At 44.9% G+C, this 18,790-nt stretch overlaps 1 protein-coding gene across 1 annotated transcript in view; it reads left to right on the forward strand.

Moving 5' to 3' along the window:
* SMARCA2 (SWI/SNF related, matrix associated, actin dependent regulator of chromatin, subfamily a, member 2) overlaps positions 1 to 18,790 on the forward strand; it is a 180,780-nt gene that overhangs the window by 2,512 nt on the left and 159,478 nt on the right. Inside the window, exons 2-3 of the mRNA XM_039230804.1 lie at positions 11,765 to 12,030; positions 15,505 to 15,634. Of these exons, the coding sequence (XP_039086735.1) occupies positions 11,806 to 12,030; positions 15,505 to 15,634 (355 nt within the window). The 5' untranslated portion in view covers positions 11,765 to 11,805. The remainder of the gene's footprint in view (positions 1 to 11,764; positions 12,031 to 15,504; positions 15,635 to 18,790) is intronic.

Here is an 18,790-nt window from a genome sequence, read left to right on the forward strand (position 1 = left end):
GGGGGGGGGAAGCGGGCGCCTCGCCCTCCGGTCGATCGCCTGGAAAACTTTCCAGCGGGAAGCACCGTGAGGGCAGAGGACCAGAAGGCCTCGTCGCGGGTCCGTTCTTTCTCCTCCGGGTCCGGAGAGTGGAGTCGCTGCGCCCTGGGGCTGTTGCACATTCAAACTTCGGGCCTAAACGTGCCTTAGACTCTCGCCGGATTTACTCCAGCAATAAAATACATAGTCCAAGTCGTCCATTGGGTCTTGCCAGGCGTTTGGATTGTTTTCAGAGAAGGAGCCAGGCTTGGGAGTCGAGGAAAGTGGGGGTGTTGTGCAGAATCCGTTGCTGCTTTAATGTCTGCGCCGGGTGTTATGTAATTTTAGTAGCACATGGATGCAAAGCCCACATTGGGCTTCTCTCCTCCTTTGTTTATATAACTTTGGGGAGAGTTTTGCAAGGTTTCGCCTTTTTTCCTTCCTCCCTAAGCTGGTGGACGTTGGTGCTTTCGAAACCGCGAAGCCACCGGGGTTAATACCTTGAGAGAGGTGTCATCATTGTCCTCGGGTCATTAGGTAGACTGTATTCCTAAGTGTGTGTAATGTTAGAGCATAAGGAAGGCATTAAGGATACACGTTTGTCTACTGCATGGAGTGGTTATTTTTAACGACTGTGCGTCATGAGCAGCAGAGTTAAATTTTAAACTTCCATTTCAAAGGAGTTTTTAATTTACACCTGGCTGTTTCATGCTTGTGGGAGCAGAATGCCTATAGAAACAGAGAGATTGTTGCTGGCTTGTCGGGTAGAAGAAAATTTCTGTCTGAGGACCTAAGACTCAGAAGGCCCCGAGAGCTGTACTAAAATCAAAGCGATGCCCTGTATTAGGTGTGTGTATATCTACACTTAACATACGCACATTCAAATATTTCAGTAATATTTTCCATCAGTAATTTGGGGGGCCACCGCCCCAGCTTGTTTGCCAACTCTAGACTTGGTAAGCTTCCAGCCTACTTTTATTAGCACGCTGGTTAAGTGTTAAGAGGTGTGGCAGGTTTGAATCCCAGTTGGGTCATTATTATGCAAATCCGGACACACTTTCTCTTTTAGGGATCTAATTGCGCTTTTATTCTCCTGGACTTTTTTTTTTTTTTTTTTTTTTAAGCTCCCTGACAACACAAATGTTTGCTACTGGAACAGAGAGAATTGGGAGATGCCAATTAGGTACCGAAGGTATTTACTGCAATGGATGGAGAAACAAACCCCAAACCTGGACACCACGGTCCATTTCCCTTGTTGGAGGCATTAAAAAGAGATGCCTTCTGGGTAAAGAACGTTGTGAAATAAATTAGGAGTTTGGGTTATGGGAACCCTTGAAGATTTGTCAGAGGTGAGGGAGTTCTTCCTTCAATGCAGGCTTTCTCTCATGAGTGGCATCAGTTATATCCCAGCTCCGGGACTAGCTGCACTGTGGCGTCTCAGAAAATATTCACCGCAAGAGTGTGTTCAAAGCAGCTTTAGATCTTTTCTTTTGTTCGGTTTTAAAGTGGTTTCTGAGCATTTCTCGTCAAGTTTCTTGAAAAGTGCTTTGACCAACACCTGAGGCTTGGAATTGACCAAAAAAAAAAAAAAAAAAAAAAAAGAGTCCCTGCTTGTATTGTACCCTTAATGCTTGAATTCTGTTTCAGATATTTTTGGCAGTATAACTGGAAAGTAACACTCTGGCCAAATAATTATTTAAAACTTTTTTTTCTTTGATTAAGATAAGTCATTTATGGGACAGTAGAAAAGCACATTTTATTCTCTCCAGGAGACGATTGTGATGCCCTCTCATATTACTGTAGTATTTTTGACATTTCATTTTAAAGGCTTATTATGTATTGGAGCAAGGCCATAAAAGAGAAAACTTTCATAAATTATAAAAGTGGCAGTGTCCTCCAGTGTTTTCATGGCCTTTTTTTTCCCCCTTTAGAAGTCTTCCTTTGTAAACAAGGCCTTTGTTTGTCAAACTCCCCTAGGTCAGCAGCTTTTTGATACTCCAGAGAAATAATAAATCACGATTTGTGACATCTTGACATGCTGCCATGAGAACTGAGTTATCACAAATATAGCGCTAGGCAGTGTTTGCCAGCACCTCACATTATCGGGAGAACCTTGATAGGACCTGATTTCAACCAGCGCGAGTCCTGATTCTCAATGTTCGCGGTCAAGATGATTTTAAGGGACGCCATGGATAGTTTGTTGCTTAACATGAGTGGACTCGGAGAACTCCCTGTAAGTGAGTCACATTCTCTTCTGCGGTATTTCTGGTGAACAGATGAGAAATTTCCCTAATGGGAAAGCCATATTTGGGAGTGACTTCTGATTTTCTCTTGTCACTTTTTTTTTATGTGAAGGAGTTATCTTCTGGATCCTTCGTTGGCCTTCACGGTGTTGGGTAGATTGTTTTAGACCAACGGAGGAGGCTGAATTCTCTTTCGTCTTTAAGAGTTTGTATTACGGAACTTTAATGTCTAGCCAGTTGTAAAAGTCCATAATGAGCTGGGAACAGAATATACATACAGATGATGGTGAAGTTATTTGGTAGAGTATTTCGGAAGGCCTGAAATGTTTCTTTTTCTCTACATAGAAAGCCATGGCTTTATATTTACCAGGGAATATAGAAGTCTAAACCTGAGTTCTGGCAGAGTCATTATGAAAGATAGCATATTTATTCTGAGGTGTTTATCAGCCAACTTAAAGGAGATCTTCCTGCAACCTGGGTTTGGAAAACTTTACAATCTTATTATTGTTTATGATGACCTTATTTTCTCTCATGTTAATAGAGTACTTTTCCTTGAAAGTATTCAGGATACTTTAGAGAATTTAAAGGTACAGTCAAATTTGGGGCTCCTGGGTGGCTCAGTCGGTTAAGCTTCCGACTTTGGCTCAGGTCATGATTTCGAGGACTGTGAGCTTGAGCCCCTCGCAGGGCTCTGTGCTGACAGCTCAGAGCCTGGAGCCTGTTTTGGATTCTGTGTCTCCCTCTCACCCCCGTCCTCCGCCCTCCCCTGCTTGTGCTCTGTCTCTCTGTCTCTGTCTCAAAAATAAATAAACCTTGGGGCGCCCGGGTGGCGTAGTTGGTTAAGCGTCCGACTTTCGCTCGGGTCATGATCTCGCGGTTCGTGGGTTCGGGCCCCGCGTCGGGCTCTGTGCTGACTGCCAGCTCAGAGCCTGGAGCCTGTTTCAGTCTGTGACTCCCTCTCTCTCTGACCCTCCCCTGCTCACGCTGTCTCTCTCTCTCTCTCCTAGAAATAAATAAAACATTAAAAAAATAAATAAATAAATAAACCTTAAAAAAAATTTTTTTAAAGATACAGTCAAATGTAAGTTTTAAAGATACAAAGATGCTTGAATAATTACACCTTAGCAGAACATATAATAGAGCTGATGAAATTCAATAGCTACGTAGCTCGGTTTTTAAAAGGGTGTTGAATATAAACATCATTTAATCTTAATTTTGAGTGAATAACTTATTCATTCATTCATTTGGAATGATGGTGTTGATACGGAATACAGGATTTCTGACTGAAATAGTGACATAAGTGATGCCCTTCTGGACTTCTGGATTTATAATATGTGATTTTGGAATTGAAGCTAACTATGAATTGTGATGATTTCTTCATATCTAAGACTTGCAGAACATTCAGACAGTTATAATCAGGCCATATGCCTGTATGATGTAAAACCTTTAAAAATCACAGTATTTTGTTGTATTTTTAGGTGTGTACGCATCAACTTAAGCTTCGGTCTCACAGCAAGGCATCATTTACCACTGTGCAAGCACTAATGTGTTAGAAACTTTTCGGAAACTGATCTAATTTAAATATGGGCTGACCCTTTTGTGAATTGTTGAGTGGTGTTTATAGAAATAAACTTGAAGTTTAAAAACCATTAAATATAATTGTAACTCCCCGCCTCCTCTTTCTTAAAAAAAAACAACAATTCAGAATTGGGAAATTTAAATGACTTAAAAATAGACAAAGAGGGGCACCTGGGTGGCTCAGTCGGTTAAGCGTCCGACTTCGGCTCAGGTCATGATCTCACGGTTTGTGGGTTCAAGCCCTGTGTTGGGCTCTGTGCTGAGGAATAGTTCAGAGCCTGGAACCTGTTTCAGATTCTGTGTCTCTCTCTCTGACCCTCCCCTGCTCATGCTGTCTCTATCTCTATCTAAAAAAAATAAATTAAAAAAAAAATAGACAAAGAGTCTTGGAGCAAAAAAGATCAAGATATATTGTTTTGTAGGTTAATAGCAGTCCAGGGAAATTGTCTTATCATTTTGTGTTTGGATTGTGTGTTTCTTGTTTAGGACGATTACATATCTCTTTACCTCCTTGATGCTGTGTATTCAAGTTGTTAGCATCCCACTGGGACATAGTCCTTGAACTTGGAAAGTCAGTGTACACGAGGAATGTCCTCTCCCTTCCTCCCCCAGTGCTTTTGAAGTGGGCGTGTGTGTAGCTTTGCGGTATCTGCAACTCTTCTGTACTTTGCTACTGCGCTGTATGTATACATGTGCTACAATGCTATTAAGCAAAGCCCATAATTCTGTAAAAAATAAACAACCTACCATTGAGAATTTGTGCTTTAAAGAGTGTACCCGAACATGTAAAGCTCTGGGATAACGTAAGGTCAACTGCACAGACCCCATGATGCAGGGAGAGGTCAGGGTGAGCTGTGATGGGTCGGAGGGATAGATAAGGTCTCTCAGATGGGGTAGCCTTATGGCCAGAAGAGGGTGGGGTCAGGGGTGGAGGAGGTGGGCTGCTGATCATCAGAAGAAAATCCAGAGATCACAGGGACTGGTCTAGAGACTCCATGAGAAGACATTTGACCTGACTGTTCAGAGAACGAGGTTCCAGCCAGGGAGAATTTGCAGAAGAATTTCCACGTTGGAAATGGTAGAAAGACTTGATGTCCAGTCTAATGCGTTGGAGGCTTGTCTCAGAAGTTTTGAGCAAGGGAATTCATGAACGAAAATATTGTAGATTCACCTGTGGATTCAAGTTCAGGTGGGAATTGAAGCCATTGAATGGATTCTCACGATAATGAACATTTTTACACCCCAGCTCACAAGGTCATCTTTTACTTGATTCGTATCAGGATTGTGGTTGTAGCCAGTGACTCCTTTGCCTGTGTTTTGTAGATGGAGAAGAACTTGAAACGTGAACAGCTCAAATGAACTATGTAGCAATTTTTTTTAATGGCATGTTAGTGAGTAAATGGCCATTATCCATTTTAATGGCAGTGAACTTGAAGGGCTCCTTCTTGAACTTTTGTTGCTACTGAGAAAGTCGGGGCATATTAAAACCCGTCTGTCACATACCTGGGGTCCGTTCAGCAAATAAGAGTCGAGTTTTACTGCTAAGTCAAAGTGTGCTATCTCAGCCAGGAGAGTTTGTAAAATATGTTTTTCAGACTGTTAGATGTTTAATGTACTAATGAAGTTATCTTAGCAGACAGGGCAGGAAGTGGCTGTCATTGATTCTTATCAGCATCCCAACTGAGGTTGCCTCCCAGAGGGGCCCAGGAGAAGCTAGGAAGGATGGTCTGCATGCATAAATCTACGCAAGATAATACATTTCACGGTGGCCTGCTGTGGAACTAGGTTTTATCGGTTTGGTTGGCATTGTTGGGTTTTGACCGATTGCAGGGCCCTTCAGGTTCAACGGAGTGTTAGGAATGATAGCGATGCACGATAGCCTTTATAACTGCCAATGGACATGAGTCCTGGGTTAGAAGGATGCTTTGCTGAAGTGCTTTCGTTGAGTGATTTCTCCTAGTACTTTGGGTTTTCTCGGAAGCAGACATGCTCCTTAAAAGACTCTCTCCTTTGCGGAAGCGTTGCAGAGCATCCTCACAGAGGAGGCCTTGGGATCGCATCCCAAGTAGGCTCTTGGAAGAAGGTGACTCAGGTATGTGCAGGGTGCTGGGTTAAGAGCCAGGTTCCTGTTGAGCGTCGCCCAGAGGATGGCAGGGCAGTAATTAGCTGCTCCGGTGTTTGTGTTGTTACCTTTTGTCCCTCACTGGAACTGAGCTGCCTTAGACCCTTTGCCAGGGCTGACTCTGGGTGAGGGTCATCCCAGAGCAGGTTATTTAAAGGGAGGGCAGCAGCTAACATTCTAATCTGTTTCCTTGACTGAATGACGGAAGGGTTCACAGAAGCCGGACAAACAACACAGTTTCTTTATCCAACCATTTTTTATTTATTAACTTTAAAAAAAAATCTATTTGCTTTGAGAGAGAGCGCGGGGGAGGGGCAGAGAGAGAGAATCCCAAGCCCTGAGAGAATCCACACTGCAGCACAGAGCCTAACTCGCGGGGCTCGAACTCCCAAACCGTGAGATCGTGACCTGAGCCGAAACCAAGAGTCGGATGCTTAACCGCCTGAGCCACCCAGGCGCCCCAGATCCAACCGCTTTCTAAAACAGATTCAACTTTGAACGGAAACCGACAGGAAGCAGGGGGAGAAAAATGTTTTCCATGCCCTTCTAGAGTTCTGGGTCCAGTAACCAGTCATGTTTAACCTCAAGCCCCAGCGCAGTTTTGATCCGTGGTGCAAATCATGCCCACACACTGTTTAGAGTTGCCTGTCCCAGACCCAGAAGCAGGAGGGCTTTGGTAATGTTTCACTGTCTGACCAGGCAACCTTGGTCTCTGAAAAAGAAACTTCTGGTAGATTTATTTCCTTTATCTTCACTGCTGTTCTCCAGGCCCTCGCTGCCCTGTTAAGAACCGCAGTGCTCTGAGCTCCAGAAGGAGAAACGTTGTTACTTCTCGTAGGCGAATCTCAATCCCTTCCCGGAGAAGGCTACACAGAACGAGAAGCCCTTCAGGTCAAGAGATGTTCTGAATCAGCAAACAGACATAAAAAGAACCCTTATCTTAACTATCTCCTGAGCCTTGTCTTCTCCCGCTAACAGCCAGAAAACTTTAAAAAGACCAGAGCTTTTCTCATGGATGCGAGCTGGGCCTACTTTTTATTTCTAATATTCACCTCTGACCCGAGCCCCAGTCTGTCTGTAAGCCCAGAGGTGAGAAAGATGTGGTGCGAAGCCAGGATTTGCCCACGCATCCTTATCACATTTGGTCAAGAGTTAGGTAAGAGGTGCCGTCTAGTTGACGTGGGTTTTTTTCCCCTAAACTCTTTCGTGACTAGGAGATGTAAGTGTCTAGAGAACATTCGATTGTTCGCTAGTTCATCATTCATTCATGCATGCATGCATGCATTCATTCATTCATACTTCTTTTTTTTTTTTTTTCTTCTTCAAGGCCTAGCTGAAATGTCACCTTCTCCAGGGAGCCTCCCGTGATGCCCTCTTCCTTCCTCCACCCTCCAGGCTGCAGGCCAGCCCTCCTGCCCTCTGGACAGTCTTCGCTATACCCCGATCTTGTTTTGCAGAAGCTCCTTTGTTTTTGTTTTTGGTTTTTTCCCCTCTCATTGCTGTTTATGGATAGGTTGTTTCCCTTTGAGACTTGCAGAGCCTTGGGGTAAGCCCTTGGGGCCTTTTTGTACATCTTACCTGCCCTGTGCCCAGTGGAGGCCAGGACTGAAGGCCCTTGGGCTGTTTGGTTAGACGTCACCAACCTCCTTAGTCCAGGACCCCGTCTCTGCCTCCTGTGATCACCAAGGCTTCTCTGGTCTCTCCCTTCCTCAATTGATAGATCATCACAGCCAGATCCTGTGCCCTGCAAACTATGCCTCCAGCCAGATGGCTGTCTCCCTCTCGGCTTTGATGCCCCTCTCTCTGCCGGCCTTCTAGCTGTTGCTCCCCGGGCCTCAGTGGAAACCCTCCACCCTGCTGGACCGCCTTCCCTGATGGGTGCCGTGGCTCAGTCCCGGGTTGGCACCAGAGATAGAAAGCTCTGCTTACAGACCTGACTTCTTTGGGCAAGCCGCGTGGTCCCTTCCTGATCTCCTGCCCTTGTCTTTTCAGTGCGGATGCGACAAAAACGCATCTTCAGCTTAACTCGCTGACGTTACTGCGAAGCCCATGTGGGTGCCTTTAAATATGGCTCCGTATGGGGAAGGTGTCTGGGGTGACTGCAGCTTTGGGAAGCTCCGATGACTTTTATTTTTGAAAACACGCACTCCCCAGTTGTAAAGGCAGGGTCAGGACGCGGGGAAGACAGGCTGTAGTGCCTTGGCCAGGAACACAGCAGCTGCCCTCGGAGGGAGTGTGCTGTGCGGAGGCCAGGGCAGCCTGTCGGGGCACGTGCACGTGCGTGGGGCTTGTCTCTGATTCAGGAGATGTTCCCCCAGCCCGCACCCTACACACGGTTCCTCCATTGTCTGAGCCGCATCGTCGTGGAACAGGCCGTGCTTTCCCGTGACCGTGTCCAGCTTTCCCCACCTACCCCCCTGCCCCCGCCCCAACACAAACTAACAGCAGAGTCTGAGCACAAACCATGTGCAGAGACCTGGGGCTCCCACCTCTCAAGGTGGGCCGAGCGGTCCCTTCCCCTGCCCCCTGCGGCGCCCACCCTGTCATTGCCTGTGGGCATCCTGTCATCGTGCTTTGAAGCGGGAAGCAAGGGGTTCGAATCCTGGGGATACCCGCAGCGTTGCTGAAGGAGATGCTGAGTTGGCCAACACTGGACTTCAAACCTTAGCCACAGTGACTTAGTAATAACCCGCGCCGCTGCCTGAGAGCTGAACGGCTTTGTAGTTTTCGCCACGCGCGTCGCTGTGCACTGTGGGAAAGTCTGGTTAGGTCCCTGAGGTGTACCGTACGGGTGCAGCAGAAGCGAGGAGCGGGGAGAAGGGGCCAGGGCTACGGGCTGCTCTTTGGGAGTCTCTCCTCTGCAGCATCATACTGGGTGCTGGCGGCCAGGCAGGAATCCTGAGACAGCCCGGGTTCGGCCCTTGCAGACACCGTCAAGATCACGCCGCACACAAGATGGCAGGAAGTCTTTGAGATGCTTCGAGTGCTGGGTGGGCAGGTGGGGGGAGCCTTGAGATCCCCCTATCTCAAGCCCAGGGGAACCAAGAAGACTCCAGAGGAAAAGCATTGTGCCCGGGGTCCTGGGGGTTGGTGATGGTCCTGGGATGGAAGACCAGCATCCGCCTCTCGGGACACCCAGTGGGAAGAGCCAGAGTATCCCATTCGGGTTGTGTGGCTGTGCAGACGCCTGCCCTTCCCTAGCGGGGGCCACGGCCCCTCACCTCAAACCCTGCTGTTGCTCAGAGCTCTTTTCTTTCTTTGATCTGTGCGGTCTCGTGGATGGCATGCATCAGGCCCACGCCTCGGAAGGTTCTCTTCTGAGTAGAAAAGTTTCCCCCCTTTTCTCTCTTAACTACATTCCACGTACACACCCAGTACTTTTCCAGCCCCTTTCTCATCTCTTTTCCCCTTTAAGAACCTGTTAGTAGTTTCCTTTCACAAAAAAACAAGGAGCATTTTATGGGACAGTACACAAGCATAATCCCAGCATTCCTCCGGATCCCCAGGTGAAAGCGACCACGTGTGCGCAGAGCAGCATTACGGGAGAACGTAGATCAAAATACGAAAGGTGGAAAGCGGGACTCCCGGGCTAAGTATTTGTACCTTCATTGTTCAGACTTGGCGTAGGTTACCGTAACAGCTATTGAAGCCCGTTTCAAGGTAAACCATAACAGGAAGTAAGTAATTTCCTTTTATTCACTGAAAAATAAAGGGGTGTATCAGTTTGCTGATATACATGAAAGAACATTATAACTGGTAGTACCTCTGAATTGACGTCAGCTTCCTAAATTTAAAACGCTAACTGAACCAGTGTGTATGTGAGGGGGTGGCACCGGCGCGCGCACACGTTACTTCCGCCTGCTTTGTTAATCACAAAGAATAAATAATAATATTTGGCTCTCTAGTGGATTCAAGGCTATAATTCACCCTTGAAACTTCCCTGTTGTTTTAGAAACCACTTCAGCTGGGTTCTCTGAGTCCCATCTTGGATCAGCAAAACCGTGTGTTAGGATCACTCCCAGGAAGCCTTCCGCTGGCTCCTGTGGCAGCCCCGAATTCATTGATGAGAATGGCTTAAAGTCCTGCCTACGCTCCTTGGATCTCTTTATGTGAACTCAGCTCGAGCGTGCATTCCTCTCTAATTTTTATTTATAAAATAACTTGCTCTATTAATAGTGTGCTTCTGGAATTCGTGGGCCGTTCATTCACATCTCTTTTTTTTAATTATTATTATAAAGTATCTATTTATTTATTTTGAGAGGTTGAGAGAGTACATGAGCAGGGGAGGGGAAGAGAGAGGGAGAGACAGAATCCCAAGCAAGCTCTGAGCTTTCAGCACAGCGCCCGAGGCGGGGCTCGAGCCTGTGCACAGTGAGGTCGTGACCTAAGCTAAAACCAAGGGTCGGATGCTCAACTGACTGAACCACCCAGGCGCTTCCTACATGCGGGGACACAGAGGAGTGAGGAAGAGCAAGATCGTGCCCTCAGGACCCTTGCATTCTAGTGATTCAGCAAGAGGTGAAAGGCGGTAGCTAAGAATGGAACTAATGTGGCTTTTTGCCGTTTTTCCCCTCCAACCTCATTTCACCGTGGAAATACCCGCGCTGTGAGTGCCCGGGTCCCTACGGTTAATTCTGTCCCTGCCGCCGAGCAGTGAGGAAGCACATCACTTAGGGTGTCTCATTCTGTCTTCCGGGAATGTTGTCTGACAGCAGGAAAGTGTTTGTGTGTACAGGTGTGTGGGCCCCAGTGTCACATTTACTGTCACCAGTGGTGTTCATTGATGTCCATCGGAATCTGGGAAACAGCGTATTTGCTCGTTTTGGCTCTTCTCCACGATGCAGTTGTACCCACACTGTGAGGCATTTCCCCAGGGAGGGTGGGGGGAATGCCAAGAAATCTTGGGAGTGTGGGTGATGGACTGTTGCTTTGCCGAAATCGGAGAACCGGAATTTCCACACCTAGTCTGTGCTGGGCCCGATCCAGTAGTCATGGATGACTCCTCTTGGGAATCTGGGACCACAGAAGAAGCCCAGGATGAATGCCTGGCCTCAACTTTCCAAGGGGTCTTCAGTTACTTACTGGCAGGAGGCACCGCAGTCTAAAACTCTTTCTTCTGCTTGCTTCTGGGCACCGAGCTGCGTTGGTACACGTACCGATGTTGCCTTTCCATCTCAGCCAGCGGTTGCTACATGTTGGGTATTTGGACCAGTCTATCTGTTTGACTCAGGCAACCCCCACATCTTCCCCACCCACCACCCCCGCCCCCAGTGGGCATTCCCTTTTACTGTCAACTTCTGAAATTTCTCCTTTTAAGTATCTAGAATTCTCTGTGAAGTTTTGAATGCTCTTTTACTTATGAAAACGTGTCTTGGTTGGATACACTCTTAGGGGTTTTGTATTCTCCTGGCTTTGGGGGGGGGGTGGTTTAATGACTTGTAAGGTGCCCAAGCCAGTAAGTAATGAATAGCATCTGTTGACTTCAGTAATATATTTCAAACTTGTTTAGAATTCTGCTTATGTGTTAAATTTGAGTTTCTCCAGCGAGTCTTTTTTGTATCTCAGATGATTTATATCTTTCTGGGGAATCATTTAGAGTGGGTTTTTTTTCCTTCCTTTTAAACAAGTGGTCTTCATAAAGACTAGGGCAGATGGATATATATCACACTCACTCAAACATCTGGACGAGACGGGGCAGTTCTGTTTGATGTTTGTTACAGAAACGGCGCTGTCAGATACTAACAACTGTTTCATTCTGATCTCAACATCACGCTGAAGACATTCCTTTCTCTCTCCTTCCCAGCGCAGCGTCACTCTACTGACTGGCAGAGACAGGAGAAGTAGATGTCCACGCCCACAGACCCTGGTGCAATGCCCCATCCAGGGCCTTCGCCAGGGCCTGGACCCTCTCCTGGGCCAATTCTTGGACCTAGTCCGGGACCCGGGCCCTCCCCAAGTTCTGTCCACAGTATGATGGGGCCGAGTCCCGGGCCTCCGAGTGTCTCACATCCTATGCCCACAATGGGGTCTGCCGAGTTTCCACAGGAAGGCATGCATCAAATGCATAAGGTAAGAGTTTATTTTCTTGTTCACTCTTGTCTTCTGAGTCATGGATAGCTAATATCTCTGATAACCCTGTCTCTCTCTCTTTTTTTTTCCCCTACTATTGTTAACAAGAGAATCAAGCTAGGACTTTGTCTTATCTTGTATCTTATTAAAAACATATGTTCCGAAGATCTTTTTATTGTTACAGATGTTGTACAGGAAGATCAGATCTTGGCTTTTTGAAAAATACTGGGTAGAATATGCAGTTCTGACAGTCTGTGATTTGTAGGTTGCGGGTATTTTGGCCTGGTGAGTAAGTGTATTAGTGAGCAAGTCTTGGTTCTTTTCCAACCATAGATGTTAAATAACATGTCATCCATGAATGGACGTATTGAAATGGATTCTTCCCTAAAAATGTTGAAATTTATTTAAAAAAAAAAATAGATCCTACAGAGTGAAAGGAAAACAAGACATTTCCTGAGGGATGTTTTTAAAAGACTGTATCGAAATAAAATAGTTTCTCGGGAATCCCTAAAATGCACTTTGCTATCCCTCTGTCAAGTGGCTTTATTTTGATTTTGGAAGAGGGCTGGGATTTTGCAGAGTACAGGTCCCTATCTGTTCGTTTCTGGACTGGGATTATAATAATCTTCTGTTTATGAGGCTCGGATGGTTGCTGTAGGGATGATCCTATCAGTACAACTTGGCATCAGGCCTTTGCGGGAGATGCAAAGAAGGGAAAACAGCCTTTTGAGAAAGCCAGCAAGGGCCTGTGGTGGTTTGCTCTGGTAGCCAGTGAAAATCAGTGAGGCCATTGCATGTGACCGGAGGGCTGTGCCCGCCGAGACACACAGAGGTTCCCCATCCCCTTTTTGGGTGTCGTCACGGGTGGACAGGCACGGTGGGGCTGCCCCTTGGATTTAAGTAGGCAAGCTGTGGCACTTGTTGGTTTAAAACAGAAAGATTCCAGCAAAAAGGAGCAAGACTTTCCTCTGTGTAGGACTATATAGGTCAAGTTTAAGGTAAAGCATCAGAGCCCAAAAAGAGAAGACCCGTTTTATTTATTTATTTATTTATTTATTTATGTAAGTCGTCTATTTATTTATTTAGCTGTTTTTACACATTTTGTTATGTGAAGATTTTCAAATCAGGAAAGTAACACATAGTTCTTTTGAGAAGTAAAACCACACTGAGCTAAAGAAAGAGATGGTTAGGGGCGCTTGGGTGGCTCAGTCAGTTAAGCGTCCGACTTTGGCTCAGGTCATGATTCATGGTTTGTGAGTTCGAGCCCCGCGTCTTCCTCTGTGCTGACAGCTCAGAGCCTGGAGCCTGCTTTGTGTTCTGCATCTCCTCTCTCTGCCCCTCTCTGCCCCTGTTCATACTCTGTCTCTCTCAAAAATGAATAAACATTAAAAAAAATTTTTTTTTAAAAGAAAGATATGGTTAATCTTGGCTTCACCCCAGGTAACAGCTTTGTGCTTACAAAGGTCGGGAACGACCTTACTTTTCTCCTGGTTCAGTCAAAGTACCGTGTAAGCACAGGTCTGCATATATAGGTCTGCTTTTTTCTCTTTTTCTTTTACCGTAATAGAATAATCATAGCGTCACTATTAATTACTCTGAAAAGTCCTCTTTTCACTTAACAACATACCATGCCTATCCCTATAATATCCCCAGGTTCTCACTCTGCTTTTTTGTTTCTGTTTTTGTTTTTAACATGATTTTAGCTGTTCAGGTATCTAAAGAAATAAAGCTGATCATTTTTCATATCATAGTCTTTAGGATACTTACTGAACATACAGACATACTGAAGTCATTACATTGTCTTGTGTTCTTATTAAATTAATTTGGGAGCGATTATAGGTCTGATCTGTCACTAACAGGCCTTAGTCCAACTGGGTTAAATAATTTCAGGACGGTCTGAGGCGGTCTCGCCTCCCAAATGAAAGGTAAAATGCGAAGGCAAGATTTATCTCACCTTTAGTAGTATTTAAGCATTTGAAAGTCAAGTGTATGACTGAGTGTTGGCTCCGTGGTAGGTTGTCGCACTGGGTTGGCTTTTCCTGGTGATGATCTCTTCCAATCCCTTCTGTTTTGTGACCTAGCGTTTTTGCTGCGTTCTCCCATACTCTCTTCCCCTCCACCCCTCTCCCGTTGATACTGCTTTTTGTTTCATTTTCTTTTGCTTTGTTTTGTTTTTCTTTCCCATCCTGCTTTTCGTTAATGCCAGCCCCTCTGATGATGCCTTGCGTGGGGACCTGGGTAAGCACCTAGAGTTCACACCTGCTGCCCAGATGCCTTCCCTTTCTTCGAGTCCTTTCACAGGCAGCTCTGCTCCTTGTCTTTCTCCTCCTTCCCCTTCTGAGATTCAGCTTTTTGCTTTTCAGCGTCGCTGGAAATAAACAAACAAGTGGCCTAAATACATCTGCTCGTGTTGCCTTGATTTCCTCCCTATTATTACTATTTAAGAGACGCAGAGACACTCTTTATACCAAATTCTTCCCATTTTTCTTCTGAACATCCTCTTTATGGTAAATCTTTCCTCTTTTCAAGTGCGTGCTTTTGACTCTGCAGAAATTAACTTTCCTTTCTGTAAAACTGCAAACACTCATGCTTTCTTGCTCGAAGTCATTTGGTTTCTATAAACTCCTGGAAATCTTTCTTCCAGGCTGTTCTGAAAATTGCTCTTCCAGTGTGGGGAGGGATAGGCTTTTCCTTTTTGTCAAACACATGCTCCGTTGCTCAATTCTGGATTGGATTAATGTCAGCTCAATGGCTCTTTATCGTGAGCCTGTTACGTACGAGGCCTCACGTCCCGTTAACAGGCCCTGCGTTCTTAACTTTTTTTCCACCCTCTGCCTTGAATCGTTTTCAAGACCTCTTCTCTCCAGGGTATAGCTTTGTCCATTGGACCTTCCTTCCCTTGAAGTATGGTGTTCTGCTCTGTCTGTTCCTCTTTTCCCAACTGCATAGAACTTTCTGTTTTCGACTTTTAAACTTTCCATATTGTTCTTTCTATGATGGGAAAAAAAAAATAACCAAAAAATAGACCATTACAGATGTTTCAAATAGTCTCCCTTCAGACTTCGCTCTATAACTTCAGCATACAGCAGGTTTCGGGACTTACTTAAAAGGGTGTGGAAGAAGAGCTTCTATTTATCTGCCTCGTGAGCACGACTTTCTTTTTATCTGTAGGCTTTTGACATTACCCCCCCCCCCAAAAAAAAATCCAACTGTTTACAGCCTTAACTTTGACTTACAGGCAGTTTTGCTGGCCCTGTTGATATCGCCTTATTTTTTTTTTTTGTCCCCACCTGTAAAACATATAATACCTATAATAATAGAGGCAGTCTAGGTATACAAATAGATGACTATCATGTGAGCCATAGAAAATTGTGCCACAATTTTGAAGACTTTAAATGTGAGTGATCTTCAGGGTCCAAATACAAATTTTGTACCCTAAAGTGGCATCTAACTGACGTCCTTGAAATGTTTCAGCCCATTGATGGTATGCACGACAAGGGGATTGTAGAAGATCTCCATTGTGGATCCATGAAGGGCACCGGTATGCGGCCACCACACCCAGGCATGGGTCCTCCCCAGAGTCCAATGGATCAACACAGCCAAGGTTTGTGTCTGTTCCACACCCAATACTGGCTCCATTCCATAGCCTTTCATCTTTCTTATTGGTTATTTTATTTACTGTTTTAATATTTATTTATTTTTGAGAGAGAGAGAGAGAGTGAGCGAGCATGAACAAGGGAGGGGCCGAGAGAGAGGGGGTGGGGAGACACAGAATCTGAGGCAGGCTCCACACTCTGAGCTGTCAGCACAGAGCCTGACGCGGGGCCTGAACTCACAAGCTGTGAGATCATGACCTGAGCCAAAATCAGACGCTCAACTGACTCAGTCCCCCAGATGCCCCCTCTTATTGGTTGTTTTAGTTGTGACTTCCAAAGAACGTGTCTAAGGCAGATCGAATCCTTGCAGGCTTCATTTCCCTGTTCCCCCACCGACACAACTACAATTTATATGGGCAGTTTTATTTCCAAAATACTAATAAATTCTACCAGCCTCCCTGCGTCCAAGCAATCTGCAGAGTGCTTTGTGTACTTTATGCAGATTCTTTCTCATGATCTTGTAAGGTAAATGAAGGCATCCCGCTGTTAGAGACTGGGGGAGTGGGAAGTTAAAGCTCCAAGAATTTACTGTGTTTTCCTAAGTTTACACATCCAGTAAGTGATGGAGCCAGAAGGAGAATCCAGGTGTATCTCCAAATGACCACATAGATGTGAAGGTAAGATGGGCCACCCGTGTCCTTTGGATTGCATGCTCTTACGCTGTCTGTAAGGTGGCTTTTTTCTGGCAGTGGAATTATCTGTCGTTGTTGGTGGGCGGCTGTATTAGTCTCCTAGGGCCGCTGTAACAAGTTCCCACAAACCAGTGGTAGGGTGGGGGGTGGCTTGAAACAATAGACATTTATTCTCTCACAGTTCTGGAGGCTGGAAACCTGAAATCAAGCTTTCAGAAAGGCTGTGCTCTCTGTGAAGGCAGTAGAGCTCTAGGGAAGAATCTTGTTTTGCCTCTTTCTAGCGTCTGGTGGTTGACAGCTTGACACTCTTTGGCTTGTTGATCTCTCATTCCAATCTGTCTTGGTCTCCATGTGACGTTTTTCCTGAGTGTCTGTGCCCGTGTCCAGATTTCCCTCTTCTCATAACGACACTAGTCCTTGGTTTAGGGTCTTAATCCATTATGGCCTCATCTTCACTTGATTACGTCTGCAAAGATCCTGTTTCCAAATAAGGTCGTATTCATAGGCTCTAGAGGTTAGGGCTTCAACACATCTCTGTAGAGGGCACAATTCAACCCATAGCAATGGCCAATCAACATATGGTATATTTCTCTTCTCCTTGGTGTCTTCTTCCTTCACTATTGAAGACGTAGTAAAGATACCTCCAAATCTTGGAGTACAGTGTAACCTGTTTTCACAGTCATTTTATGGTCATTTCGGCACATAAGAGCGTGCATTAATCTAGGACCGGTTAACCCTGATAATGTTGTTATAGAATTCAAAGTTTGTGGTTTATGTGTTGTTGTGTGTACCCTTTTGTAGTTTAATATGTGTGGGTTTTTTCTCTATTCATGATCAGCCATCCATCCATCCGAGGAGAGATTTTTTTGACTGAGGATTTAGAGAAATGTGTTCACAGTTTCAGCAGATATATACATAAGTAAATCATGAAGGCATAGGAGTGTGTCTTCATCAACATTCAAGCAGGTTTTGTATATCCCAGACCCCGATCTGAATTTTGACGGCAGACAGGTCTAAGTGTCGCAGATGACTTACCCGGTGTTGGCCACCATGTTGTCAGAAAAGCACCATGATCCAGTGGGTCTTTTTGCTATGTAGGAAGAAAACATTTGACCCATTCAGTGTTCAAGAATGGATTTAGACAGCACTCCCAGGTTTAACAGTTAAATTCTAAGGAGGCGGGTGCTTTCACAGAGACAATATAGATCTCATTTGTACTGCCTGGGGTGCGTGGATGAGTGACATTCAGTGATTCTCAAAGCCAGGTGCCTGCTCTATCTGCTCCCGGCTTTGTAGTACCTCTAGTAGTAGGGTCCGAGCAGAACTCCAACACAAAACACTTCTGATGCGTGAACTTTACGTGAGCATTTTAAGTTTATGTGTCTTAGAATTGCTCTCGTTGCTTGGTTCCTCTGATTCTCCTTGGAATCTCCAAGACGTTGGCATAATGTCTAGCGTATAACGAGAGAGAGATACCTAGTCAATGTCGTTCATTTAGGCAGAGAAGTGAACTGATGCATTTGCAAGTCAACAGTTCTAAAGATACTAATTTTTATATAATTTCAGGAAGTCATAATTACTTGGAAATGTAGAGGTCTGCATTCAAATGGAATTAGAATTAGCATGTAATATTTTTTTCTAAACTAGCAAAGTGCATTGCAGGCTGGGGAATGAGTTATTTAAAAGCATAGTTTTGAGTACAGTAGTATTGGTATAATAGAGTCTTATTCTATATAATGAGCTAAAAAGAATTTAGACACTGTAAGAGCATGTATCTTTAAAAACCCCATTGTAAAAAGCCATTTATAAACACACAGGTATAGAGAGGTGTGGTATTGATTGGAACGCTGCTGCCTTTAACTACCTAGCAACATATTAGGTTATTTTAAGGTATTGGTTGAGAAGCAAAGCCATTTCCTTCAATAAATACTGAATTGTGTACCTTATGGTCCCAATGATAACATTGTTTATTTTTAGTCTGTTGGATAAAGAAAAAGCCTTCAAAGGGAAGTATATAATATTTAATGTTTGTGTGTGCGCATGTGTTTGTGTCGTGTGTATGTATGTGTGTGCGAAGAGAAAATTCATATAAAAACTGGCACTTCTAAGTTCAAGATTATTAAAAGGATTTTAATAATTCTTCTGACTGCTTCAGTGAAACCGGGGAGATAATGGCCCTCAAAGACCAGGGACGCAAAACTGCCACTTCTGGACCACTTTTGAATGAGCAAATCAGACCAGTTCAAAAAGAATAGATTCCATACCGATGCTGGCGTCCTGCAGACGAATGCATATTCACTCTCAGGCAATTTCCTCACCCTGTTTCTCAACTGAAGACAATTACTAAAATACGTTATGTTGTCTCATCATTTAGATTCTGGTTTTTCCTGAGGTTTTATGGAATGTAGGATTAAAAAAAAAAACAATCTCTCTCTCTCTTCAGCTGAAACACTGTCACATTTTTAATGTCAT

This window comes from Hyaena hyaena, unplaced genomic scaffold (genome assembly GCF_003009895.1).
Source record: "Hyaena hyaena isolate Hyena2069 unplaced genomic scaffold, ASM300989v1 scaffold_51, whole genome shotgun sequence".
Classification (NCBI taxonomy): domain Eukaryota; kingdom Metazoa; phylum Chordata; class Mammalia; order Carnivora; family Hyaenidae; genus Hyaena; species Hyaena hyaena.